General features: G+C 39.0%; 2 protein-coding genes across 3 annotated transcripts in view; one reads left to right on the top strand and one right to left on the bottom strand.

Annotated features, from left to right (window-relative positions):
• Positions 1–6,254: 6,254 nt before the first annotated feature.
• On the bottom strand, positions 6,255–12,544 carry LOC115154543 (protein YIPF6). Its single transcript, XM_029700851.1, has 7 exons — positions 12,443–12,544; positions 11,547–11,675; positions 10,205–10,283; positions 9,622–9,664; positions 9,011–9,136; positions 8,649–8,806; positions 6,255–8,185 (listed from the first exon to the last, which is right to left on the bottom strand). The coding sequence occupies exons 1-7, from the start codon at positions 12,473–12,475 to the stop codon at positions 8,064–8,066; spliced, it is 690 nt and encodes a 229-aa protein (XP_029556711.1). The 5' UTR covers positions 12,476–12,544; the 3' UTR covers positions 6,255–8,063.
• Positions 12,545–12,884: 340 nt separating this feature from the next.
• The window catches only part of LOC115154541 (oligophrenin-1), a 38,444-nt gene continuing 24,382 nt past the window's right edge, over positions 12,885–26,946 (top strand). Inside the window, exons 1-13 of one of the 2 annotated variants that reach the window (XM_029700849.1) lie at positions 12,885–13,310; positions 16,739–16,834; positions 17,398–17,459; positions 17,920–17,991; positions 23,191–23,292; positions 23,517–23,627; positions 24,170–24,274; positions 24,510–24,639; positions 24,744–24,844; positions 25,071–25,162; positions 25,908–25,986; positions 26,246–26,279; positions 26,434–26,496. In XM_029700849.1, the coding sequence (XP_029556709.1) occupies positions 13,157–13,310; positions 16,739–16,834; positions 17,398–17,459; positions 17,920–17,991; positions 23,191–23,292; positions 23,517–23,627; positions 24,170–24,274; positions 24,510–24,639; positions 24,744–24,844; positions 25,071–25,162; positions 25,908–25,986; positions 26,246–26,279; positions 26,434–26,496 (1,201 nt within the window). In that variant the 5' untranslated portion in view covers positions 12,885–13,156. The remainder of the gene's footprint in view (positions 13,311–16,738; positions 16,835–17,397; positions 17,460–17,919; positions 17,992–23,190; positions 23,293–23,516; positions 23,628–24,169; positions 24,275–24,509; positions 24,640–24,743; positions 24,845–25,070; positions 25,163–25,907; positions 25,987–26,245; positions 26,280–26,433; positions 26,497–26,946) is intronic. The other variant, XM_029700850.1, reaches the window with a different exon arrangement.

Genomic DNA, 26,946 nt, shown 5'->3' with positions numbered 1-26,946 from the left:
TTGGCGCTCCGGTACTGCTTGCCGTGTGGTAACAGAGAGAACAGTTTATGACTAGGGTGGCTGGAGTCTTTAGCAATTTTGATGGCCTTCCTCTGACACCGCCTGGTATAGAGATCCTGGATGGCAGGAATCTTGGCTCCAGTGATGTACTGGGCCATACGCACTACCCTCTGTAGTGCCTTGCGGTCGGAGGCCGAGCAGTTGCCATACCAGGCGGTAATGCAACCAGTCAGGATGCTCTCGATGGTGCAGCTGTATAACTTTTTGAGTATCTGAGGACCCATGCCAAATCTTTTCAGTCTCCTGAGGGGGAATTGGTGTTGTCGTGCCCTCTTCACAGCTGTCTTGGTGTTTGGGCCATGATAGTTTGTTGGTGATGTGGTCACCAAGAAACTTGAAGCTCTCAATCCGAAGCCTAATAGGCAATTTCACTATGTTAACATATTTTAATATAGTTTATAACTCGGTCTTCAACAGCCCTCTGTTGTAGGTTACACTGTGGTGTACAATCCCTTCGCAGGAACTAAAGTAAACTAAAATGAATAGGTTGGATCAGGCTTTGCAACCACTTGTTGAGTGGAGCTTGGCAGTAAAAAAAAGTCATAATATATTTTTTCTACACATATTTCAGCATATCTAGGCTACTGAAACAACACACAATTGATAGCCTACATTTTAAGACAAAAGTCAGAAATCAGTGAGTCTATATGACCCACATATTGGCTACATAAATAATATCATCCAGTATCATCCACATAGTGGCCTTTCAAAGATTACATTTCGAGTCTATTATATATAGATTTTTATAAACTGGGTGGTTAGAGCCCTGAATGCTGATTGGCTGAAAGCCGTGGTATATCAAACTGTATTCCACAGGTATGACAAAACGTGTATTTTTACTGCTCTAATTAGGTTGATAACCAGTTTATAATACCAATAAGGGGTTTGTGATATATTGCCAATATACCACGGTTAAGGGCACAATGCGTCGTGCCTAAGAACAGCCCTTAGCCGTGATATATTGGCCATATACCACACTCCATCCTGCGTTATTGCTTAAATATATAATAGTGTATGTTAAATAAGGATAACAAACAGCACAGTTTGCAGTGGTAGTCTCTGGTGTAGTGTGGGATATGAAGTTTTTGGCTATAATTGTCCTGCAAATCCTGATGCCTAGCGGATTTAAAACAGCAATGTAGGTTTACTTTGAAGATGAACAACAATTGATCTTCTGAAATACTTCTATACTCCACGTCACTGCCACTTTCTAAATCAAGTGGCAACCCCTCTTTCTCGGGCACACTACTGTGCAAATGAAATGCTCCTCTGAGACCATATGTAGTGCTACTACCTGCAATTGATACCTATGTTTTTCTTCCAGAAGACCAGCTGATGGTAATACACGTCTAGATAGTGTGGTCTAACCTATTAGACAACATGGCCAACAACAACAAAAGAGATGCACATATTTTGCTCCCAATACTCAGATCCTAAATCAATTTCATCTGAAGGATAGTCAGTCTCTTATCTTTACCTCCATTCTTGTAGCCCCATGATGAGGACATCACCTGAAAGAAAGAAAATAGTGCATATAATTTTCCATACTTGGGTTAAGATGTAATGTTTTGCAGCATCAAATGCACTACATATGATATGACATTTGAAATGTGGTATAAACCCTTACGAAAAAAGATTGCAGTCGGAATGTAGTACAACTGCAGTATGCTGCAGATACTGCATCCAAAATAACCTTGTTTTTTTTACTGTAGTAATTTTGCATTACACTGCAGTTATTCTGCCATTACTGTGTCCAAAATACCACAGTCGACTGCAGGTACTGCACTTTTACTGCATTTTCAAAACTGCAATCTTTTTTTGTAAAGGAATACATTGCTAGAAAACATTATTTAGGTTACAACTTTGTTATGTTAGTCATAGGGCCAACATTCTTGAAGTAAAATTAGACAAATTAAGTAAGACTTGAGAAAGGTACTGGACTGTGACATCTATACTCAACAAAAGGAAACACTTGTCACGCCCTGATCTGTTTCACCTGTTCCGGTGATTGTCTCCACCCCCTCCAGGTGTCGCTTATTTTCCCCAGTGTATTTATCCCTGTTTCCTGTCTCTCTGTGCCAGTTGGTCTTGTATGTTTAGTCAAGTCAACCAGTGTGGTTTTCCCGTACTCCTTTTTGCTGTTCTCCTTTTTCTAGTCCTCCCGGTTTTGACCCTTGCCTGTTTCTGGACTCTGTACCCGCCTGCCTGACCATTCTGCCTGCCTTGACCACGAGCCACTCTGTACCTCCTGGACTCTGATATGGTTTTGACCTTTTTGCCTGTCCACAACCATTCTCTTGCCTACTCCTTTTTATTATTAAACATTGTAAGACTCCAACCATCTGCCTCCTGTGTCTGCATCTGGGTCTCGCCTTGTGCTTCGATACCACTATTCTACGTAGTTCCTTTGATTTTTGATGATGTCAGAACTTTCTAAAATAAGCACAATTGGCTCCATGGACTCTTGTGAAAAGCTACTTTTGAATCCCATTGCTGCGGTAACTCTGGGGTAATACATCCTTGAGAGCATGCTCACTGAAATCAAGCCAGTATTCACTCCATTCCCACACCCACTCCCAACTGACTGGAAAGTCTTTTACTTTGGGAGTCAATTACATGATGAACTGACTACTATTATGAAACCGTAAGCAAATTATGAGAACTCTCATACTTTAATGTTTCTTTCTGGAAAAGAGTATACATCTGCAACTATATACATGTGTAGTTTATAAAAAATAAGTGATGTTTCAAATAAGTGATGTTTCAATGACTTCTTAAAGAGCAGAGGAATCCATTAAATACAAAACACAGTTGGAGTATCAGAAATACTTAAATGTATATTTAAAAACAGATGCTCTCTATCACATTCATTCTTGTCCTTACCGGTACATGTATTTGAAACAATATTCCAAAACATTGTTTACATTTAAAAAAAAAGAATAATAATCTTACTTTTGCCCTTCCAAACAATGAGCACAAACAACTGAACAAGGCCATGTTCAGGTGTCTTATGAAAGGCCACAGGTCCTGGATGCGGGGTTAAAGGGGGGCCATATGTGCTGGGTCTTGCATGGCTGTTCAGTGTCCACCACAGCCAGCTCTAGAGCTGTAGCTGGGAGACAGAATATCAAGAGGCAGGCTGAGGGAAGTGGGCAGGGCTTGGGACAGTAAATCACAGCAGTAGCACTGTTCCAAATGATGGTTGGTGCATACCAATGGACTGAATCACTGGACAGTGGCTCTGGAAAAAAGGGCCCCTCAAAAAAACATCATACAGTATAATGTATCTCTCTCTCTCTCTCTCTCTGTAGGTCAAGAAGGGAAGCACAGTGTATCGGAAATACTGAAGGGATTACATGACAGTTCTAAGCAATTTAAGACCATAATCCTCCCAGCCCCCAGTAATGGAAAAGGCTAAACTTACTATATTCAATGATGGTGAACACATAAGCATCTCTTGACTGACGTAGAATGCACAATGGTCCCAATGTGCGCTGACCAAGGAATGTACTCTGAAAACATGCTATATCCACACACTGTGGTATGATTGACAACTGAATATTGTTATATTTCTATTCCTCATGTCATAAACAATACTGTGCTTTCTACTTTCCAGGATAGCGCACAACATATTTTAATTAACATTGTCATGAAGGCCTGTCATGAGGAGACAAGCATGCCGATCAACATGTGTCTCAGGCTGATAAGTAACAAGATCTGAATATTTTGTATTTTAAGATTTCCAATATATTAAGTCAACAAAGCTCAAAGACTGCATAATATGGTGTTTCCATCCACAACAACTTGGTTCCAATTTAATAGAGTCCGCATGGAACCCTTGAACTGCTGATGTACAGGCTTTATAAAATACATTTGATTGAATTTGAATTGGCTGGTAATGTCCTTCAATCAGATGGTTTTCGCTCTTGACTACATGCAGAATACATAACACAAGTTTATTGTTTGTGGCATTATCATGAACGCAAAGAGAAGCTATCACCTTGCAGACTGACAAGCATAATGCAGAATAAATAATGAACTGTCAACAATGACAATAATGGATTTGTTCTATATTGTGGGGATATATTCATCGTCAATATATTCATGGTCATTCATCAGAAAACACTTGACCTGGTAGGGATTACATGCCAGTCATACTTAGAATTTCTCAAGTGCTCTTGGAATTCATCACAGTGCCTTTTGGAGATGTTCTATACTATGTGCATTCATTACATGTCTTTGTTTTCATTACACAAATGATACAATGTGTATATGTGTTGTCTGCTATAAGAGAAGCCCATTGGTAATTGAACATACCTCTCTTTACGCCTAAATGTACATGTCCACTCAACAAAAGGACAGTGCTGCTTGAGTGACATTTCTAGAACACTGTTGAGGTTGTTATGATGATTCATAGTGGGTGATTTGATAGACAGATACAATAGAAAAAGTGTCTGCTAAGCAGGCAGTTAAGCCTGACTTCTCGATTCAGGGGAAGTGGCAATCTTACCTGCTTTTTCTCCTCTACAAGAATATCAAACTATCGCTTCCTGGGCCAGTATAGTTAATTTTACAAAGATCCCTCTAAAGCTTTAGTGGACTTATATAATGGTGGTGAGATGGTGATGGGAAATAACTTCAATTAAAATGCTTTAGTGGGATCTATGTTGTCTTTGTTCTGTTGGTGATGGTATTCAGTCCCATCAAGGACTTTAGATGAGTGTCAGATAATAGAGGATGGCTCAGGTATTTGTGGGAACTTCAGTAACTGTGGAGAGAAAAACCCATCTAACTGAAACATGTTCTGTAGACTACACTGAATGCAATATGTCATTGAGATAACTTTAGAAAATACTCCTTGAGGGATATCTCACACTTTATTACCAAAATAGAAGTGGATGAAAATGTACAATACTGTGATTAGTCAGTGTAACTCAGCACCGTGTAGCCTAAGTAGCTTCCGGAAAACTACTAATTTGACAGAAAAGGGAACATGCATTTTCTTCCCTTCACTTATTTTAGGTGTAGTTATAGTCTTATATAAGTACAAACTTCATGATGCAGGCAGAAACATTTGCATTGCTTAAGATTGTTTTTGCAGACAAGCTACAGGTAACTGCCAAATAAAGGAAACACCAACATAAAGATTCTTCACTGCACCTTGGCATAGATTCTACAAGTGTCTGGAACTCAATTGGAGGGATACGATACCACTATTACACGAGAATTTCCATCATTTGGTGTTTTGTTGATGGTGGTGGAAAATGCTGTTTGCTGTAAGAAGTTTCACAGAGATTATTTAACTACCTGTATTATATGCAAAAATGCTTTTTAGTTAAACTGCTGCTGTTGTAGTCCTCAGTTCTTATTGCATACATTGGAGTTATATTATTAGTGACATGAAAAAACGCATACCAAGGCAAGGACTTTTACTCTTCCAAATCCCTATATTTGAACAGTTCAAAATCAGAAACACTACATATCGACCGCATGTCTTTGGTATGACCTTTACAAAACCATGTGATCAAAGGTCATGAACTTTCTACTGCAGTCGACTGGACATTTGCTCCTCACCAACAGCAACTTGAAGTCGGAAATAAAGCATTGTGGGAGACAACCTTCTGGGATTTTTGGAAGCAAAGGGCACTACAGGCTCTACATATTTACAATCTAATCACATAGGCCTTCATGTGATCCACATTAGTAAATTAAATATCCTACTTCCAACAATATAGCTATCTCAATGTTACTGTAATGTAATGTGCTACGTTATAGCCTACAATTTGTCTTGTCTGTAATAATGTCACCAAACAAAATCAAATTTGATTAGTATGTGTGAATAAAATGTAATACATATTGTAGGATATATATGGGTTATTGTAGGGGATGTCTACACAGGCAATTTTAGAGGCTTAATCTGTGTCCAGGAAACCATCCCTTAATGAGAAACTACCCCAGACACCAGTTGTGGGGTCAATACCAAGTGCATTTGACTGCTTTTCATATTGTTTACCCATTAACTTATGTGAAGTGATGTACATGTACAGTCTAATCATTTTCTCGACAGTGTGTTTTGTCCCTCATGTGATTAAATACAACTGTGTTCTTTAAATACTTACTAAAGGTTGAGAATTAAATAAATACACTGCAGGCTGTATTGATGCTGACATGCAATAATTACCATACAGTAAGAATCTTTGTGGACCATATTTAATCACATCTGTTACAATTCCATGTTGCACAATCACAAATAATGAGGAAGGTACAAGGGCATAAAATAATGACAAAGAATAGATCATATCCATTATAATGCAAAAACACATATGTTCTCATTCTAGTAGCCTATGCACTCAATTCCTGGTTATATTTTGAGAAAACCATCACAGATACAAAACAAGTATTGTGAATGTTAGAGCTTGGGCTGGTGTCTAATTTCTTTATCAGGATATTCATTCCTTGGACCATGCTGTTCAGCTTTGTGTAGAAGTGGAATTTCAATACCATCCACCTCATTGGCAATAACAAAGGCGAATGCCATGTCTGCCACTGACGCGTTTCCTAGAAACAGCAGAAGTTGTCCGACAGCAGATGCATATGTGCCTCTTCCGGCTTTACTTGTAAACTACTTCCGGCTTACCACTAAAACTTACCACTAAAGCCCAATATCTTCAAGCCAGGAATCCCTCTGCGTGATGCCTCTTGTCAGTTTTTCAACATAAACTTACTTTTGCTTACTAACCTTTGTCTGCTCATAGATGTTTAAAATTCACGATGCACACCAGATGTGATCAGTGGCCGTGTTCGAGAGCATTAAAACCGTGATGCATCATGGGCAAATGGTGACTGACTGAACTACAAGTAATATTGAGTAGTTATGAGTCTAAACTCGCCTTTAAATGGGCCTGTTCCTCTGCCCAGGCTTTCCTGACACATGCCCGATCTTAGCACACCTGGATAGGTATTTTACGTAACAGCTAACCACAAGGACCAATGGCCAATTGTAAGTGGTAAATGGCAGAGCGATTACCCCCATGTACAATACATTTGATGACTGTACTTAAGGTGTGTTAATGTCTCAACGTAGTGGCAGCCCACCACCATACTCTTACATTCACCTTGTGATTCATGCTACACAGAGCTCTTGACTGGCATCTGAACAGAAAAACTGATTTTGCACCATATTACAGAACCAAATAAAAACAATTATAGAACCAAATAAAAATTATTTAGATTTTGGAGAATTACAGTTTATTTTCACATTTCTGTTTAAATAGGATTATATTAAATTACTGAGAGAGAACAGGGCATTTATAAATATATAATAACACAACTTTCCCAAGAAAATGTTAACTACAGCCACCTACTGTACATAATTTTAATTGTTGCTCATATGAAAATTGAGCAACACTGCCACTTACTATCCCTGGATAATTAAATCTTAACTTCTAAATGAGAATACTCTTGTAAATAATCTAAATAAAACAGAAACCTAAGAAATGTTGAAAATGGGGCATATGCAGCAGGCTATAGTAAGGCAGTGTACAGTTTACATACACACTGGCATCACATATTAGTCAGTGATATAGGTAAATGGACCATGTCACATAGAATATAGATCTCATGGTCCCCTTTACTCCTGCTAGTGTACTAGTAAGAAGTCATCTCTTCATGTAAGACACAGAGAGCCTGTTTAATCAAGCAGATAGTCCCTGTAAGGATATCAGAAAAGCATCACTGACTCTTTTGTATGCATTGTACTCCAATGTATTTCTTAGCTGAGCTTAGCAATAATGGAAACAAAAAAAGAGAGAGGCAAAGCACTGTGCACTTTGGTCAAATCTCACTATTTTCCTTGTGGCACCAAAGGAAAATGCACAACATTTTACACCAAGAGTACCCCCAACACATCATGGTCCTCATCTTCCACAAATTACATGGTGTTGATTTGTATCCTTCTATTCCAAAAGGATTGTGTTAAGTTCAGTTTAGAGACAAGTCCACTGTTACGCAGACGGTGAGAACGTGAGAATCATCCATCCAATAACGAAGTAAAAGAGGAAGACGGGATACACCACCAAAGCTTTGCGATTAGAAGGCTGGCTATCTGCTAAGAAAGCTGTAGAGGCTGGGGGAAAATAATATACATACATTCAGTTACATGTTATCAGTGACTTGTTTTATGATTAAGCAATAAGGAGGTGTGTTTTACGGCCAATATACAACGGCTAAGGGTTGCTTGGACACAGCCCTTAGCCGTGGTATATTGGCCATATATCACAAAGCCTCGAGGAGCCTTATTGCTATTATAAACTGGTTAACAACGTAGATCAGTAAAAATACATGTTTTGTCAAACCCATGGTATACAGTCTGATATACCACGGCTTTCAGACAATTAGCATTCAGGGCTCAAACAACCCAGGTTATAATAAAGATCAGACTGTATAATCTATTAAAATGTAGTACTAACGTTGTGAGGAACACTTGAACAAGTTTAATCTTTATGCAACAGCTCCACCTACTGTAAGTCAGTATGACTGCAAAAAGACGTGTAATATAGTTGTCTCCTTATGAAAAGGACTTTCCTTACCAAACGTGGACCAACTGAATGATGCTGTGACCACAATTAGTCGGACGATGAAGCTGACCATCCCAGACCCACCCAGCAGCACCAGCCTACAGACAACCATTGCCACAGTCAGAGGCATGATGCAGTAGCCTAGCACACACAGGCTCTGGAAAAAAGATCTAGAGGAAAGAAAAACAGGAATTTTAAATGCAAATATTTCTAAGTTTTCAATTAATAAATAAAATTCACCACTTAAGGAACTAATCATATTACAGTACTTGCATGTTCAAAAGCATTTTTTTTTTTTTTTAAATTGATTAATTTGACTATAATGATTAAAAGCTGGCTAGAAAGTTGGGCAGATGTAAATTATGGATACGTACATGGTGCCTCCCAGCAGCTTTGAGTTCAGTGTGATGATGACAGATCCAAACCAGATGATCACAAACACCTCTGCAAACTGGGGCCCTCCATCTTCCTTACTGTCAACTGAACCCCCCTGCAGCATCCTGAAAACAGGAAAGAAACATTATAAATCCATAGCGCATCCTTCTCCAGTCGTCTTTCATTCTTAAATGGCAATCAGCACTTGAAACAATAATAAAGAATTTTACCTGCCCCCGTTTTGGTAAAAAGCTAAAGGGATGGGGCTGGAGAAAAGCAACCACTCTCAAATTCATATACAGGGCTATGGATACAAAGACCATCCATTACATCAAAATTATCGTTTTAACCATATTTTGAGGCTATATAGTGTTTGCTTACATTTACTTTGTTTACAAACATTGGAGTAAAACAAGCTTACATTTTGGGTTCTGATGGGGTATGACAGTTGAACTAAGCTCATGAGGCATTTCTAAGTTATATTCTTCAACAATAAAATGGGTACATATGATTCATTTATAAGTCCAAAAATGGATGCAGCAACTGCAGATTGCCCCTTTAAAAGAGTGTCAGTCATATTCTGCTACTACATTGAAACACGAATACTCACAGAGCCAGTGTCACACAGAGCAATAAGGGGCCCCACAAGTCCCCTGGAAAAGAGGAGGAAGTTAACACAATCTTCCTAGAACATCAAACACAATTACCATTGTCACATTTGTCTAGGTAGTACAGGAGGAAGTTAAAATAATATTACTAGAACACCTGGGTTTTCACTAGTTAACACTGCCACAAAGTCAAAATTGTCTATATCGTAAACATTTATGAAAACAAATAAGCTTTTTGGTCTTAATTTAAAGTTAGGCATAAGGTTAGCAATGGAGTTAAGGTTAGATTTAAAATCAGATTTGAAAAAGAGAAATTATTGAAATAGGCGGGGTTTAGCCATAATAATGACTTTGTGGCTATGTTAAGTAGTGATGACCAAACACCTGGCACATTTAGTTTGTCACATTTTCCTAGGTACTATTACAAATGTCAGTTTAAATCATGTTTGTTATATACATACTGTTATTCTTGTACGTGTTGGATAGATATCACAAAGTAAAATACAGCTAGGTCATATGATGTAATACCAATTTATTGTGTTAGTATAAAAGATTAATTCATCTTTCAAAGTATATAGTACTCACAGTCTCTCAGTAGCGCTGAACTCTTCTTAGGATACATCACATGAACAAACTTTTTCCCCACTGCTTTCAGATCTCGTAACTGTAAATGAGACATGAGAGGGATTTTAGAAGAGGTTTTAAAGGTCCAATGCAGCCGTTTCTATCCCAATATCAAATAATTTCTGGGTGACAATTAAGTACATTACTAGCTAGGTTTCCATTCAATTGGCAACAGATTGTCATATGAATATTCAAAAATCTGTATAAAGAAAATATGTGCATTTTCCCACCAAACTGACTTGTTGTGGATAAAAGTCAGTGCATGATGACATAGTGCACACAAAAATGTACTCTTAAGTTATCATGTACCGAAGAAAAATCTAAAGTGACAAAACTCTACTCATAGTTGTTTACGAAAACTGTTGTGTTAAATAGCAAATGTGCCTACTCTGGTCTTGGCATGTGCACTCTTGCCAACAGCTCACAGATACAGTGCAGGTAGGCTAGTCTACATGATGAGATCATTATGCATAAGGAATATTTTTATTTGTCAAACGGTAGTCAAGCATCAATCATCATGTCACCAGAACAAGACCCTCGATATTTATTGGAAAGGAGCATCAAGATTACTGTGCACTTTCACCACCCTGTGACGTTCTCAATAACTTATTTAATATGTAGCCTAATAAACTGCATGGTTTTCCTGAGTCATAGTGGGAGGACCACACAACATATCAAGTTTACCTCGATATGATGGTTATTATATCAATATTTGCGCATAAAGGCATTTCCACCACCTCCACTTCTCACATAATTAATTTTACAGACACAAAAAGATCCCACCATGTCGAACAAACAAACGATCTGTTGGGATTTTTTTTTTTAAATGTACCAAATCTACCTGTTTCCATCACATCTGTAGTGATTTTTTTTAAATATACGGTACGACTTTACTCGCATTAAAAACTGTGGATGGAAACATGGTCATAGTGATGGATTTCAACTGGAATGGTCAAAATGAAACAACAATAGCTTCTTGATAAAAATACCAATTTCTCATGCAAGAATTTTGCTAGGACAGTCTGGGAGGGGTCTGAATGGGGAGGGGAAAACTGAAAACTAGCGGTTATTGACAGAGGTTTACAACTGTCTTTCTTATTGGTCTGTTAACTACAGTAATTTACCACCTGGTGATTTCACCAGGCAGACACCAGGCAGACGCTCATAGTGTGGAAATATATATAAAACATATGAAAATCTATTTTTTGACTGCACTGGGCCTTTAACATAATGTAAGCCAAATTAAAAAGGGGTCATTTAAGATGGAAGTGTGCACAGTATGGAATGAAGAGGGAAATTTTACTATGGTGTCTTTGACAGGTTCATCCAGCGTGGAGTGTTCATCATCATGACTGGGGGTTCCAACAGGCACATTGATCTCCCCCTCAACAGGGATGTCTCCTGATATGGATACATCTGACAGACCTGCAAACTGGAGATAATAAAAGGAAAAGGAAAGCGGGTTGTACCACTGAATGCATTCAAATGAAGTGTGTCTTCCGAATTTAAGGTGCGGGGGCTGCCTTAATCGACATCCACGCCTTCGGCGCCCGGGGAACAGTGGGTTAACTGCCTTGCTCAGGGGCAGAACGACAGATTTCTACCTTGTCAGCTCGGGGATTCGATCCAGAAACCTTTAGGTTACTGGCCGAACGCTCTAACCACTAGGCTACCTGACACCCTAAACACATAATGTTACACATAAAAATACTTGTTTCTCAATAATGACAACAACCGATTCTTGGCTTTCGTCATGATAATTCACTGCAGTCTTATTACATTTTGTTAGCTAGCGCAAATATATTTACTGTAACGGTAGTTATACAGTTAGCGAACATTAGACAGCTAACGTTACAGTTACTATAGTTCTCCCTCAGATTTTGGAAGCCATTTAGTACTTTTGCATGGACAGTGACCTTTCAGAAACGAACACCGACTTTCATTGGAGTGCTTGTCTCTCTCGCTCTCTCTGTGTTGACGCGTTTACCTGACGTTAGCTTAACTACAATATCTAACAATTAGCTAGCTAGCTAACTTGAACACCCATGTTGAAATTCCCTTACTAGCTATCTGTATTTAAAATTGGTATCAGAAACGCTTAATAGAACGTTCATGTATAATATGAAAAACAAGATTTTAAAGAATTCATGCAATGTTGTACAAGCATACCGGTAGTTATATTATGTACTTTATTCTTACCATAGGTTTACTTAACTCATCCACTTCCGCCATTTTCTCTCTCCAGACGGATATGAGACGTCATGCTTTGACCATGATGTCACGTGGCTGGATAACTTGCTACATGCTGGAGAGAAAAAACGTACAGAAACGAGACACACTTTTATGTTTGCATGATCTCCAGAAATTTCTAAATTTCTAAAGAATATATTCCGGTTAGAATGCAATACTAGTATAAACAGTGACTGATGTAAATAATGGGATGTTTGATGCCAATATGGAGGGGTTTGCCTTGCAATTTTCAAGAGCATTGGCACTGCGCTAAGTGGGGTTCGGGGATCAAAGTCTATTGTCTTGACTTGTCAAATTGACATGAAGTAAGAGACAAGAACTACAAGTAAAATATGACAATATGGAAAATATTTGGTGTAGTTGTCCCTTTAAAAATTATACTATGGGTGTGAAAGGAGGAGGTCCTTGGCAACACGGACCCAGATAGACACGAAAATACATTGTAACAAGAATCAGCTAACATTGTTTACCTAATGAATTAATGCGTCAAGGAACCAAAGAAGAGTCACTGTGTGCCACGGGTCCAAGGATTCGACAGCATTCATATCTGGAGAAGTGGGCTACTCAAATCTCAATCTGGAAATGTTATCAACAATGTCCTGCACTGATTCCGATTTCTAACTTCAACATCTAGGCTACTGTACATCATTCCAAAAATAAGCAATGGGGCATCCTCCTCTTGAGTTCAGCGACTGCTATGAGGACAGTCCGGATTTTAGAGAAAGACTAAAATGCTATGAATTAGAATTGGAAAGAACAAGCAAATTTCTCAAAGATGTAATCAAAGACGGCAACAGTGTAATCAATGCAATCAAGGGTAAGCTTCTCTCTTTCTTCACCCTTTTTACTACTTTCTATATAGACTGTTTGTGGGGTTTTAATGTTTTCTATGTAGTATTTAGAAGAAGAGGAACCTGCATTGTTTAGACACAGCCAACATACAAATTAGTTGAGCAATTGTTTCCAAAAAACAAAGCCTGTTTTGATATGATATAATGAAGCAATAAGCACGAGGGGGTGTAGTATGGCCAATATACCAGGCTAAGGGCTGTGCTTATATACCCCACGACGCAACGCGGAATGCCTGCATGGATACAGCCCTTAGCCTTGAATATTGGCCATATATCACAACCCTTCAGGTGCCTTAATGCTTTTATAAACTGGTTACCAACGTAATTCGAGCAGTAAAAATAAATGTTTTTGCCATACCCGTGGTATATGGTCTGATGTACCACGGCTGTCAGCCAATCAGCATTCGGGGCTCGAACCAGACAGTTTATAATCTGTTGGAGCTCCTGATGGATTCCTGTAAAAATACATGTGTGAACAGATCCATAACATCATCAATGGAAAAACATTGCCAATTCATTGTGTGCCAAACAGTGACCTAATATGACTGTATTGGTATTGATTACTGTTCAATTTTGATTTAACAACATTTTACACTAACACAGGTTCAGTATTTGTCTAGCAGCTGAATGACAAGCTAACAATTTCAACCAGTTTATCAGCCTAACTAACATGTTACTTTTCTTGATAAATAATTAGTGGATGACAGTGGGCTGTGACGGCAGACTATCAATTATGTAACTAACATAACATGTAAAAAACATGACCTAATAGACAGACAACCTACAGCTATAGTGTAACTTAACTCTGGTGAACTCTGGTATGTGTGACTCATCCCATGCTGACTTGCGCATGTGACACTTTTACTGTGCTTCATAAAGTCAGTCAAAATCCACAGAGCAATTTAGGTAGGCTTAAATGTTTGTTTCAGTCATACAAAAAATATGACCTGATGTTTGCACAGTCAATAACCAAACCCAAACCACATGCTAAGCAAGCGTAAGTGAACATTGGCATTCCTCAGTGATTCCTTGTTGGACGGAACTGCATAAGCAACATGAACCTGTAGCATAAACAACGTTTTTTCATTGCTGTCGTGCTGTGCCTTATCCGTGCCATGGTCCTGTCTCTTTTCCTTCCTGTTTTCTCCTCCACCAAAACCACTGCCATGTGATATTTTACTCTACATATAAGGAGAAAATGCTGCCTTTGCAGATCATATAAAGTGCAGCTTAAGGATTCTTACCCATCCCTTCCACATTACATAGCTGTGCCCCTCCCCTCATATACTCAATATAGCACATCCCCTTACTGTCCAAGGTCCCTGAGCATTGCACATAATGTTATTGCACAACCCTATAATTTCAATGACAATGATTCCATGATTATTTTACACAGTTACATTTCGCTTATCACTTTTCATTATTGCACGTTCCTGAATGAGTGAGTCAGCCCCTAGTGTCCTTATTTGTTCATAAGGGTCAGTGGGTGTAGCACAAATTCGTTTTTGTACCTAGTTAATTTGCATCAGGGAAGTTTGTAGCGCTTCCTGGACGGCAGGAGCACAAACTCTGAGTTTAGCGTATGGGAGGAGTCCTCTGCTATTTTGTTTGCCATCCTCCGCATATTTGTGTGGTAGCTGTCCAGAAAAGTTTTGTTGGTGGGGTTGCTGATAATCTTTTCAGGCAGTTTTCAGCAGACTTGTCACACTGGCTTTTGCCTGTACAATGACACTGTTCTACCACGCAGTGATGCAGGTGGGGATGGGGGACACACACACAAACTAAATATACTTTAAAACCAAATTGAAACTGTAGAAATTATAATGGACCTACATTCATACAGTTTCTTGACTGTCCAGCTTGCTAATCACCGAAATGAAAGGTCAGGGCCACTGGTTGGTAGTCATTGTGTTCCTTGGGCATGGCTTTTTCGGGATGTGGATGATATGAGATGTTTTCCAGTCGTGTGTGTGTGTGAGAGAGGGAGAGTTGAGGGATGACTGGAAGATGGGTTGACAGACTGGGCCAATGGTATACTGAAAGCTAGCCTCAGTGTGTCACCAAAGTATCACTGTGCTAATCCCAAACGTCAGCTCTTGGATGTTCTCCATGAGTACCGCTGCCTTTGTTGATATAGGACCAAATTTACTAGAACAGTATTTGCATTGTTTGACCCACCGAGATTCCATTCTTAAGCCCAATTCACAAAAGTCATGCTTTTTATCTCGAAAACAGAAACTATCATTGTAAGGAGAGATGCAGTGCTGCTGAGTATAGGATATGTCACTTATTCTGTCTTGGTGATAACTGGGAGTCACTTGAAGAGAGTTTTTGTTGTCGAGGTATAAGGGGCTGGAATAAGAGTTCCCCCCTGATGATATAAATCATAAGCCTAACACCCATCTGGGTGCAAACACAAGTCCTCTAGTATAGTATATAGTTTATTTTTTTCATCACTGAAGTGAGGAGGTTGACTTTCTATAAAAAATTGAAAACCCTAATTACAGAATTGCCTTTGACTGAAAGGATGGGCTATGTTATTGTTGGACTAGTCTGTCTGATATTTTCTGCCTCTTCATTGGCACACCCCTGAGGTAAAAGGAATTTGACACACCTATGCTAATGTAATGACTGTCTTCATTCATTAGAATGCTGAAAATAGATCATTTATAAACTGGGTGGTTCGAGCGTTGAATCCTGATTGGCTGAAAGCCGTGGTATATCAGACTGTATACCATGGGTATGACAACATTTATTTTTACTGCTCTAATTACGTTGGTAACCAGTTTATAATAGCAATAAGCCACCTCAGGGGTTTGTGATTATATGGCCAATATACCACGGCTAAGGACTGTGTCCTACCACTCCGTGGTGTGTCGTGCATAAGAACAGTCCTTAGCAGTGGTATATTGGCAATATACCACAGCCCCTCGTGCCTTCTTGCTTAAGTATATTATTTGTATTTCTGATAGTGAAATTCAGCAACCAGAAACTTTCTGATGTGTTCTCATGCTGCCTGTCTGGGCTAGTCATGGGAACCAACCAGTACCTGTCTCTAACTTTGACAATAGTCCTGAGTTAACCCAAACCAAGAGTTGTCTAAGAGGAAGTAGGTGGGCCTCCTTATTGTTATTATTCCAGGCAGCATGACTTCCTCAAACATATATTTTCTCTTTAGTTGTTCTCCAACTACTGTGCTTATTTATTTATGGCTGAACTGTAATGACAACAGTTCAATCACATATAAGCCCCATGTTTGGCAATCACCAAAATAAATATCACAATTAAATTGATAATGTCCTAATTACACCCTTTATCCTTTTATATCTAAATGTAAAGTGCTACTGTTATTATGTTGATTGTGTCAATAAAGTGTAATGTGTGTTTTATGAAGGTTATTCAATGGCAGTGCAGAAGTTCTCCCAGACACTCAGTGTGTTCCAGTTCGACTTCATTGGTGATTCTCTGACAGATGATGAGATGAACATTGGTAAGTTCATATAGTACTTTGACATACATAGACTTACTGTATTGGTCAGCCTGAAAGCCATATTCTGCATATCTCTATATGGCTCTAGTCTAGTCAGCCTTATTACTTTTCTCCCCAGCATTGACAGGTTGGCAATAGATTTCTTAATGTTTCTCAAAGTTTCAGTGTAATTGACTTCATTGAATTTAGGAAGTTCTTTTTTTGTTGTTGGTGATGGCACAAAGCCTTTATTGATTTCACTTCCTCCCTTGTTCAGTGCATATGAACCTGTCATCTTCTAGGGAAAATGTTTACCCCATTAATTACACTATATAATAATGAAACAAGAACTCTGCCAAATATATTCACTATACAGTTACATAACACAGGCCACACCATAATGTAATGTGACATTACAAGACATACTATAAATATATTGTGACACCAGCACACAGCTAGAATATCTTGATAACACATTACCTTTTTGTCAAAACAGTGTCCAAGGTTAAAGAATATGTAGTTATGCACATGTGTGTCCTAGTTATGATATGTAACCTAATATCTATCTTTCTCTTTGTCTACAGCGGAGTCTTTCCAGGAGTTTGCTGGTCTCCTACAGGAAGTGGAGGATGACAGGATGATGCTGGTGGGTTATCAGCAGCACCTTTTTGACCCTCGTACAACCAGAGGTGGAAATAAGAGAAACCCCAACTGGAACTTGCTTCCTGGGGTGAACTCTGTCTCTGGTCTTGTCCTCCTTTGGGCCTGTGCTATATAAATAATGATGTCATGACCCTGCATTATCAGTGTGCAGTGAAAAGCAGCAGATCCTGTTATACTGGGCTTTCTGGATGCTTTAAGGATTTAAAAAAAAAACACAGCTGCTCTATAATTACAGTTCATTCTCTTTTTGAGGGGAAGAAGAGCAACACCTGCTGGAGTGCAAGATAATTCCCTGTTCATTTCTAGGCTTCTAATTGCATGGTTCCCTTTTTCATCCAATTTCTTATCATAACTAATCGTGCATGTTTGTAATGTAATGCATGGCATGCTTTTGCCAAATGGCCAACAGAACACTCGATGTTTCATGTTTTTTCCTCGTTCAGGTTCAGAATGCTTGTGATCTGCTTATCAAGCCACTGGAGAAGTTTCGCAAGGAGCAAATAGGAGTGACAAAGGTGAGTTCATATTTAGCTTTATATTAATTTATTTATAATATTTAGTGGGGTGGATACTTCAGTATTTACATTTTACAATTATTGGTTGCTGGATTGGATTGTTGAGTATACCTACTTTTCATTGAACAGTCGTCATGTGCTCATGTAGCACTTTTTCACTTTAACTAGATGGGAGATAAACAGGATCTGAGTTTTGGCAGTGCATATAAATCACACTCTCATGTGCTGCTGAGGTGACACGGGCCCCCTTCCCCTTCCTCCATCTCCTCCAGATTTGCTTGTTGTGAAAATACAGCCCGACGCTCATGACACCGACCTACTTATTCAGCAAGACATTCAGTCAAACACAATTTATTTGTTTTTACTGTACCTACCCAGTCTCACCATAAACTGACCCAGTTGATCAACATTAAACTTTTTTACCATTGCAAAGACTATTCAAATGTACTAGTTCTATCTATACTTGGTCCTACTGCAATGCAGGTTGATTGAATTGAGCCTTTAGATTAAGTGAATAAATAGCCAAAGTCAGTAGATATGCTGTAGTAACACCACTAGTGTTCGACTACATAAATGTAGAAAGACAAGTTCTGGAGGAAGGAGCTTCTAACTGGGCACAAACTGGTTGAATCAATGTAATTTTCCAATGTATTGTGACATGGAATCAACATGGAAAATACATTTATGGTTATTGCGTGTTCAAATGTCATCACGGACAACTTTAGAATTTTAACTAATTGGCAAAGTTGCAACTACTTAGCATGTTAGCTAACTCTTCCCCGAACCCTAACCTTAACCCTTTAACCTAAGTCTTAACCTTAGCCCCTAACCCCTAGCCTTGCTGACGTTAGGCACCTAGTTAACGTTAGCATTAGCCACCTAGCTAACATTAGACACAACAAATTAGTATTCATAACATATCATACGAATTGGAATTCATAACATAACAAACAAAATTGATGATGGACATCTACAAATTAATACAAACCATACAAAACGTAACATATCATACTGATTGGAGTGTAACGGATTTAAATGTACTATGTTACATCTACCACTGAGTCCAGGTTGGTTTGGGCTCCCGAGTGGTATAGTGGTCTAAGGCACTGCATCTCAGTGTTAGAGGTATCACTGCAGACCCTGGTTCGATTCCAGGCTGTATCAACCGGCTGTGATTGGGAGTCCTATAGGGCGGCGCACAATTGGCCCAGCATCGTCCGGGTTGTAAATAAGAATTTGTTCTTACCTGACTTGCCTAGTTAAATAAAATAAATAAAAACTGAGCAAATGAAATGTGGCCATACTTCAGCAATGATGATATTTAGACTTATGTAGCATTTTACAAAGTCATCAACAACAATTGTTTGAATTCAACCCAGAACTGTTTAAAATAAACAGTCTAGGGTTTCAAGCTCTGGTTGATTTCAAATTTAATGTGATATTGAATTATTAAGTATTGGGACAAATTCACTTATGTGTATTAAAGTAGTCGAAAGTTTAATGTTTGGTCCCACATTCCTTGATGTAATTAATCATTGCGTGCTAGGAATATGGGACCAAATACTAAGCTTGTTAATTTGTCCCAATACTTTTGGTCCCTCAAAATGGGGGACTATGTACAAAAAGTGCTGTAATTTCTAAACAGTTCACCCGATATGGATGAAAATACCCTCAAATTAAAGCTGTGCTGGAGTACAATGCTGGAGTACAATGTGCTGGAGTACAGAGCCAAAACTAAAATGTGTCACTGTCCCAATACTTTTGGAGCTCACTGTAAGTGAAAGTATAGGACTAACTCAAATCACACTTTATTTATAGTGCATTTAAAGTCAGTGGCACAGATGGAACTACACAAGCATAAGATACATCTCCTTCAAATGTTTATATTTGGTTGTGTTGACAACCAAACACAATTTAATATAACTTTTGAAATCCAATAAATAGCCTATTAACTTGTCGACAAGTTAACAAATGATATTGGATTCACATCTCCAACTCAACCAAAAGTAAAAGAATGTGTTTAAGCCAGTGGCTCAGATGGAAATATCCAAGCAGTAGATACGTCTCCTCCTTTAAATGTTGATATTTGGTTGCATTGTCAACCAAACACAATTTAATATTACCTTTGTAATGCAGTAAATAGTTTCCTTAATTTAGGCTATCTTACAAAGGAATGTAATATTCTACCTTAAAACGAGTTACACATCTGTGGCCACATGTTGAGGTTACTAAAACTATAAAGGTCTTATGTAATCATATAAACTGTTCAAGATCACATTCATAAGTCATCATAGGTCTGTGGAGATCTTCACCATTGCTATAATAATCTGCGCTGAATCTCAAATGGCATTGATCACTTGCACCATGTACTTTTAATGTCATCTCAACTGCAATCCCAGTCATTTGGTTCTGCTATTAGATGAATCACAGCGATGTCACATTAATCTGTTGTCTAAATAAACAAAATGTCTGATATTGTATTTCCATTTGAACTTTGCTGTGCTTTTAAATGGTTGAAAGCACAGTGATAGACATTTGGGTGACAACAAAACCAAAAATCAGACATTGTTTTCCATGGGAATTTGGTTGTGCTTTTAGAAAGTTGAAAGCATAGTGATAACACATAGGAAATTCAACTGTCTTTTTGAGTGGGTGAATATAATTTGTAATCTCATTAATCAACGTCTCAACCAAATATGACCAAATTATCCACATTGAAATTATGTACTGTGTCCAGATTGGAGATCTATCTAACACACATTAGTCTCAGCATTTGTACTAAATACATGGTCATTGCTTTCAAGAAGTGGTAGATTCCCTTTATCCAACTAAATATTTGTGTGACTCTCTTCCTTTTGCCAAGGAAGCTATGGTCTAGTCCAACATTGGTTGTGGACTGTAGTGCTTTGGCATCTGTAATCAACTGCAGATGACCTCAGCTGAGACGCTAGCTCAAACAAATGCTAGGCCTTCCAAGCGTGTTGGCAGTACTATCTACACCCACATTTTTGTTATAGCCCTGCACTAACAGACCTGATTTATCTAATCAACTAATACTCAACGCCCAAACCTTCTATTTTAACAAACTAACGCAATGGTAAATCTTAGCACTGACGGTAGCACTATAGGTCCGGGGATGTATCAGAAATATTTTTGCTAATTTCACAGCAGGAATTATGGGCGCAATAGGTGATGGTGCCGCGAAAAGGCTGGGTTTTGATTAATATATAAGTTGTAGGTGGGAGTTGTGGGACGAGGGCTTGACCATTCATTTGCCAATCAACTTGATCGAGGCTTAATACTGCATGCGGTTGTCTCAAGTTGTGTATGTTATTGACTGCCTTTGCGTTGTCATCAACTCCAATTCGGCTGGGGGCACGGAATATTTGTGTCCTCGTCCATTTTATTAAAGGCCCAATGCAGTCAAAATTCATTTTTTCCTTTGATCAATTTGATCAGTGTTATTTCCTAATAGTTGCTGTTTGGAAACACAATCTACACAGGACCTTCTAACCAGCAGGTTTGCATGGGTGTGGCATTTTGGCTGTCCATGGTGATATGACCATCCTGATAATTGGTCAATAGACCAATAGCAGCAAAGAGTTCCAAACCTCTCTGCCAATAACAGCTAGTTTTAATTTTCCCTTCCCCATTCAGATAGGTCCCAGAGACAGTCCTTGCTAAATTCTTGCTTGAGAAAACTATTTTTTTTGTTGCTAAAAAGCTATTTTTGCCCATTTTAATGGAACTCTATTACAGTAAGGTACTTAATTGTTACCCAGAAAATTATATGCGTTGTTCTTGACCCCATTTCACATGGGCTATTTTGGAACCATGTTTCTTGGGCTAGCCCTGAAAAGTCAGTGCTAACCCTGCTCAGGAGCAGGGCCAGCTATCCCTGGGCTAAGGTTGGTGCTTGCCCACTTTAGAATGTGCAAGTGTGAACACTCGCTCAGCCCCAGGCTAAAATCTCCCTTAGCCCTGGGCGAAAGTGCAGTGTGAATGCGCCTCATGTAGGCTACATGTACATATGCCCATCATGGAATGAGAGATATGACGGTGACACACATGCTGTATTTAGAAACATCTAAGTTATTTTCATTAGATTAAAAACCAAGCCCTCAGTAGGCTACCCTTACCCTACTATAACGAAAGCTGGTTAAACAGCAATGTGTCTGCTGTCTTTCTGGCCATGCATTAGCCAAGTAGCCTATCATAAAAGGTGTCTAAATGGTCATCTTGTGAGGCTTTTACTTGCATGCTTTTGCGTTATTCACAATTCACATACAGTAGGCCTACCTGCATACTCCATTTTGCTTGTATCCATCCCCATTTCCAAAGAGTGCCTCTTGTCCAGTTACCAAAGACGTGCGCCTTCAAAATTACTCAAATTATTCTGTCCTATTGTAGATAAAAAGGGGATACCCGCTTACTGTTTTGCTGCTCCCAAACGTTATTTTTTACTAAAGCTTTGGTGATTAAGATTTATTTCAAAGCGGTCTCACGAGCCAACCTTTTATTGATAGTATTGGGTACTGGCGAATGCATTGGGCAGAAGAAGAAAAAAACTGCCTTCATTGATATGTACACAGGCACAAAGAGCACATTTCTGTTGTTCCATGAGCATTTGGGCACTGTGCGTCATGGATATTACATAACCAAACGCTTTAACGCTAAGACCTACTTTTGGTGAGTCAAATCTCCCTATTTATGCTGAATGAAATTGTCACTTTTGCGCTAGTTTTTAAGGACACACCTCAAATATTGCCACTCCTTTCACCTCAGTGCAAGCGAGCTGATACTGGCGCAAGGGTTGAAAAATGCCAGAGTGCCAGTTTTTATATGCTGTAATTGCCAGCTAATGTGGGTTTTGACATTTGCACCGACTTAGTGCCAGACAAAAATAGAGACCCTTGATAGTTGAATCAGGTGTGCAGGGCAAGAACAACACAGTGCAGGGTGTGAACAACACTGTGGACTGTTTTGTAGTCCCCCAGGAGAGGGTTGGGAAACACAGATCTCAACTGATCAAGGCCAGTTATGGCTGTGTGGAGCAACATGTGCATGTACAAACTGTTGCCATTATGATCTTGCTATTATTCTTGTTGACACATGATGAAGTCTCACACTGAAAAACATTTCTAATGTTTTGTTGAATTATTGTGTAATTAATTGAATAAACTTCTGTCTGTCTTTTAGGAAAGAAGGAAGAAGTTTGAGAAAGAGAGTGAAAAATATTACTCTCAGTTAGATAAACATCTGAATTTGTCTGCTAAGAAGAAGGAAACTCATCTGCAGGAGGTTGGTGGAAATCCCTCAACAGAGACTTCCTGTAAAGAGTTTAATGGAACTCTGAAGGGATTAAAAGTTTTGTTTGTGAAATGTGAATATTTTATTCTAATGCTCCCTAATTGGATAACTGAACTGGCTCAAGCTCACCTTCTTAAAGCTTAGCCAATAACAACAAATATTAAGAGTATTCGGAAACAAGCTGCTTTTGTAATCACCATTTCATTCCTCCAAAGGCTGACGAGCTGCTGGACAAAGAGAGGCGGAACTTCTATGAGTCGTCAGTGGAATATGTGTACCAGATCCAGCAGGTGCAGGACAGGAAGAAGTTTGATGTGGTGGAGCCTGTGAGTGTTTTCTTCCTCTCCGTCGTCCACACTTCCTGTTTACACCTCCCTGTGTTGCTGCATGCACACACACACACACACACACACACACACACACACACACACACACACACACACACACAAAACAGATGCTGCCTGTGTAACCTATTATATGATACGGCCACAGTGATCAGTGGCACACATCCTGAACAACCATAATTACCTCTGAACACCATTGCACATTGAGACAGCCAAGTCTAACATGGCACACTAGGAAAGAATTACTCACAATCTCATTGATTTTGATTTCTCATTTGAACCAATGGCTAGATTAGCAATAGGTCAGTGTTAGAGTACGGTATGAGTGAGTGTTAAGAACAGCCTTTGAACAGCTATGAGAGTCTAGAAGTCTGGTACGCAAGGCTACTGTAGTACGGCGGTGAACTCTTACACTTCAAGTATTATAAAATTTATTTGCCCATTATAAGAATATAAGGACCATTTATGAATAATTATCAATATACTAATAATCAGTTGTATGTTGTGTTGTTTTCAATGAACAGGTGCTGGCATTTCTTCACAGTATCCTAACACTCAACAACCTGACGGTGGAGATGACTCAGGACTTCATGCCCTATAAGCAGGAGCTACAGCTCAGCTTGCAGAATGTGAGTAGCTACCGATGGTAATGACAACATTAGTTAAATGAGACTCAACAATGATGATGCCTAAACCTGGAGGCTATATATATATATATATATTAGTTATACTCATTTAACTAATATATATATATATATATATATAGTGATGGGTCTAGTTAGGACTCCAGGAAGCTGTCATAGGGCTTCCCAATAACCATCCAACATGACCATGAGTCTGAGTGTGTTTTGATGTGATCTGCAGACGCGGAACCACTTTGAGAGCACTCGTGAGGAGATAGAGGAGCTGATGAAGAGAATGAAGGATCCAACCCAGATCGGTAAAATGCACAGCCAACCAGTCATTGAGGGCTACTTGTACTCTCAGGAGAAGTGTAAGTATGCATGCTACAGTTTGTAAACCTGCTACATTCCTCTCAACATGTTGTATTCAATAAGCCCTGACCTGACATGATAAACTATCACCCTGCTCTCTCAGGGGCCTTGGGTGTGTCATGGGTGAAGTACTACTGTAAGTATCACAAAGACAGCAAGCTGTTTGTCATGGTCCCTGCTGAACCAAAACCTGCAACCAAACAGGTAGGTCATAAAATAGGTCGTATAATCTGTATAAGACACTTGAACAACTATTTGTCACATCTCTGATATTTGATCAGACTCAATGGAATTATTTAAATGCACATGCGCTCATGTATTACTTGTGTTTTTACTATTTTAATAACTTTCTCCAAAGCTTTAATGTAGAGATTCTCTCTAGTCCTCTCTCCCCCTCCTTTTACCTACACGCTGTCATGGTTTATTCCAGGGCCCCACAGAGCTGAAGCTTAAATCCTGCTTCCGCAGAAAGACAGAGTCCATAGACAAGCGCTTCTGCTTTGATATTGAAACTTACGAGAGGTTAGTACAAATGCTCTACTTTGAGACTTCGAGATGAGGTAGACTTTGTATAAGATGATACATGCCTTGTGGGATAAACAAGTTTGAGCAGTGAGGTGAACAGGTGGTCTACAAGGACACTGGGTGTGTGGGTACAGAGTGGATTCTAGCCCAAACAATCAGTTGGCAGCAGGCTCCTCTATATCCTGCTGGAAGCAGATGGCAAACTCAGTGATTTCAGGGAAAGGGAACACCATGAACTCATATGTATACAAGCAAAACATTCTGTACAATATGCACAGCAGAGGGACACAAGCCATACACTGACATTTCATATCAGACAGAGGGATGTCAGACACAAGTTCATAAAATGTTGATTAATCAAGGCAGACAAATACAGGTAACTACCAAAAGCAAACACCAACAAAGAGTCTTAATAAGGTGTTAGGCCACCACGAGCCGACAAAACAGCTTCAATGCGCCTTGGCATAGATTCTACAAGTGTCTGGAATTCTATTGGAGGGATGCGACACCATTCTTAAATTAGAAATTCCATAATGTTGTGTTTTTGTTGATGGTGGTGGAAACCACCTACTTTCAATATACTTTATATCCCTCATACTCAAGTGTTTCCTTTTTTTGGCAGTTACATGTAGATTTAAGTTCATTTTGATTTGGACTAAGGGTCTCATGTAACAAAACTGTAGACAAAATAAATGCAATATTGTCTATGCCCTAACTGTGACACTTGTCCCTATAACCATAGAAACACACCTGTCACACTCCAGGCAGTTTCGGAGGCCAACAGGAAGTTGTGGATGGAGGCCATGTACGGAAAAGAGCCTGTGAGTTTCTTTGCTGCCTCCTACTGGAGGGTCCATACAACCCCCCTTGTCCAAAAGTTGTTCTGTACTGTAAAGGCATTGTGTTTATAGTCCTCATCTTGCTGTTTACTTTGGTTTTGATAAACAATAATATGATTATAAAAGCATCTCTTTACAATAATAGCTTATATTCAGCATCATACAGATAATTTATGATGGCCACAGAAAGCTGCACATATATTTCTGTTTCTTGGTGGCTTACATTTTCCTTTCATTCCAGATTTATCATTCCCCAATTCACAAGCAAGCTGAAAGTATGTACCATTACCAGTGTTAATTTTTTTGTATTTTACTGCAGTATAATATAGTGAGTTAAAATCTATTCGTCTCATTGAACATCCATACACACACATTTGTATGTAGTGCCACTGCTTGTGAAATCTATAAAATGTTACTTGCCTTCCACAGTGGAATTGAATGAAGTTGGATTCAAGTTTGTGAGAAAATGCATCAACTTTGTTGAAACTAAAGGTAAAAAGTTACCAGAAAGTTCCAGTACACACCATGTGTTTTCTCTTTGTATGTCGCAGATCAGATTTCATGCCAGTTTTGTCATAGTCTAGTCAGTTTGCCTCATTGCCCTTTAGAGGGCAGAGATGAGTAGTGTTTGGAATGAGATCTGCTAAAGCCTCACTGCTATCCTGAATGAACCTTCTCACTAAAGGCCAGCACTAAATAAAAACACACTGGCTCCAATGTGACGTCCAGCCAGGAGAGCATAACTTTGGCATGTAGCTCAACATAATACATTTCCTTACAGTAGAGTACTTCAGTCCATACTAAATGAGCTGTTTTACTTTGTTTACATCAATGGAACTATTAATAACGCACCAGTACTATGCATAGCTTATTAATAATCATGCTTGCAGGTAGGCAACAAAGGTATTACTCCAGAGGGAGTCTATTCACATGTGGCATCAG

Source organism: Salmo trutta, chromosome 19 (assembly GCF_901001165.1).
Source record: "Salmo trutta chromosome 19, fSalTru1.1, whole genome shotgun sequence".
In the NCBI taxonomy this organism is placed as follows: Eukaryota; Metazoa; Chordata; class Actinopteri; order Salmoniformes; family Salmonidae; genus Salmo; species Salmo trutta.
This window is presented reverse-complemented; position numbering and strand designations above follow the sequence as displayed.

Bases quoted from the DNA above. Each gene is read 5' to 3' on its own strand.
- LOC115154543 (XM_029700851.1), bottom strand. From the start codon at position 12,475: ATGGCGGAAGTGGATGAGTTAAGTAAACCTATG. The intron at 8,807-9,010 runs GTACGTATCCAT...TCTTTCCTCTAG, and splicing joins AAGCTGCTGGGAGGCACCAT to ATCTTTTTTCCAGAGCCTGT. The intron at 8,186-8,648 runs GTAAGGAAAGTC...ATTTTCCCCCAG, and splicing joins ATTCAGTTGGTCCACGTTTG to CCTCTACAGCTTTCTTAGCA.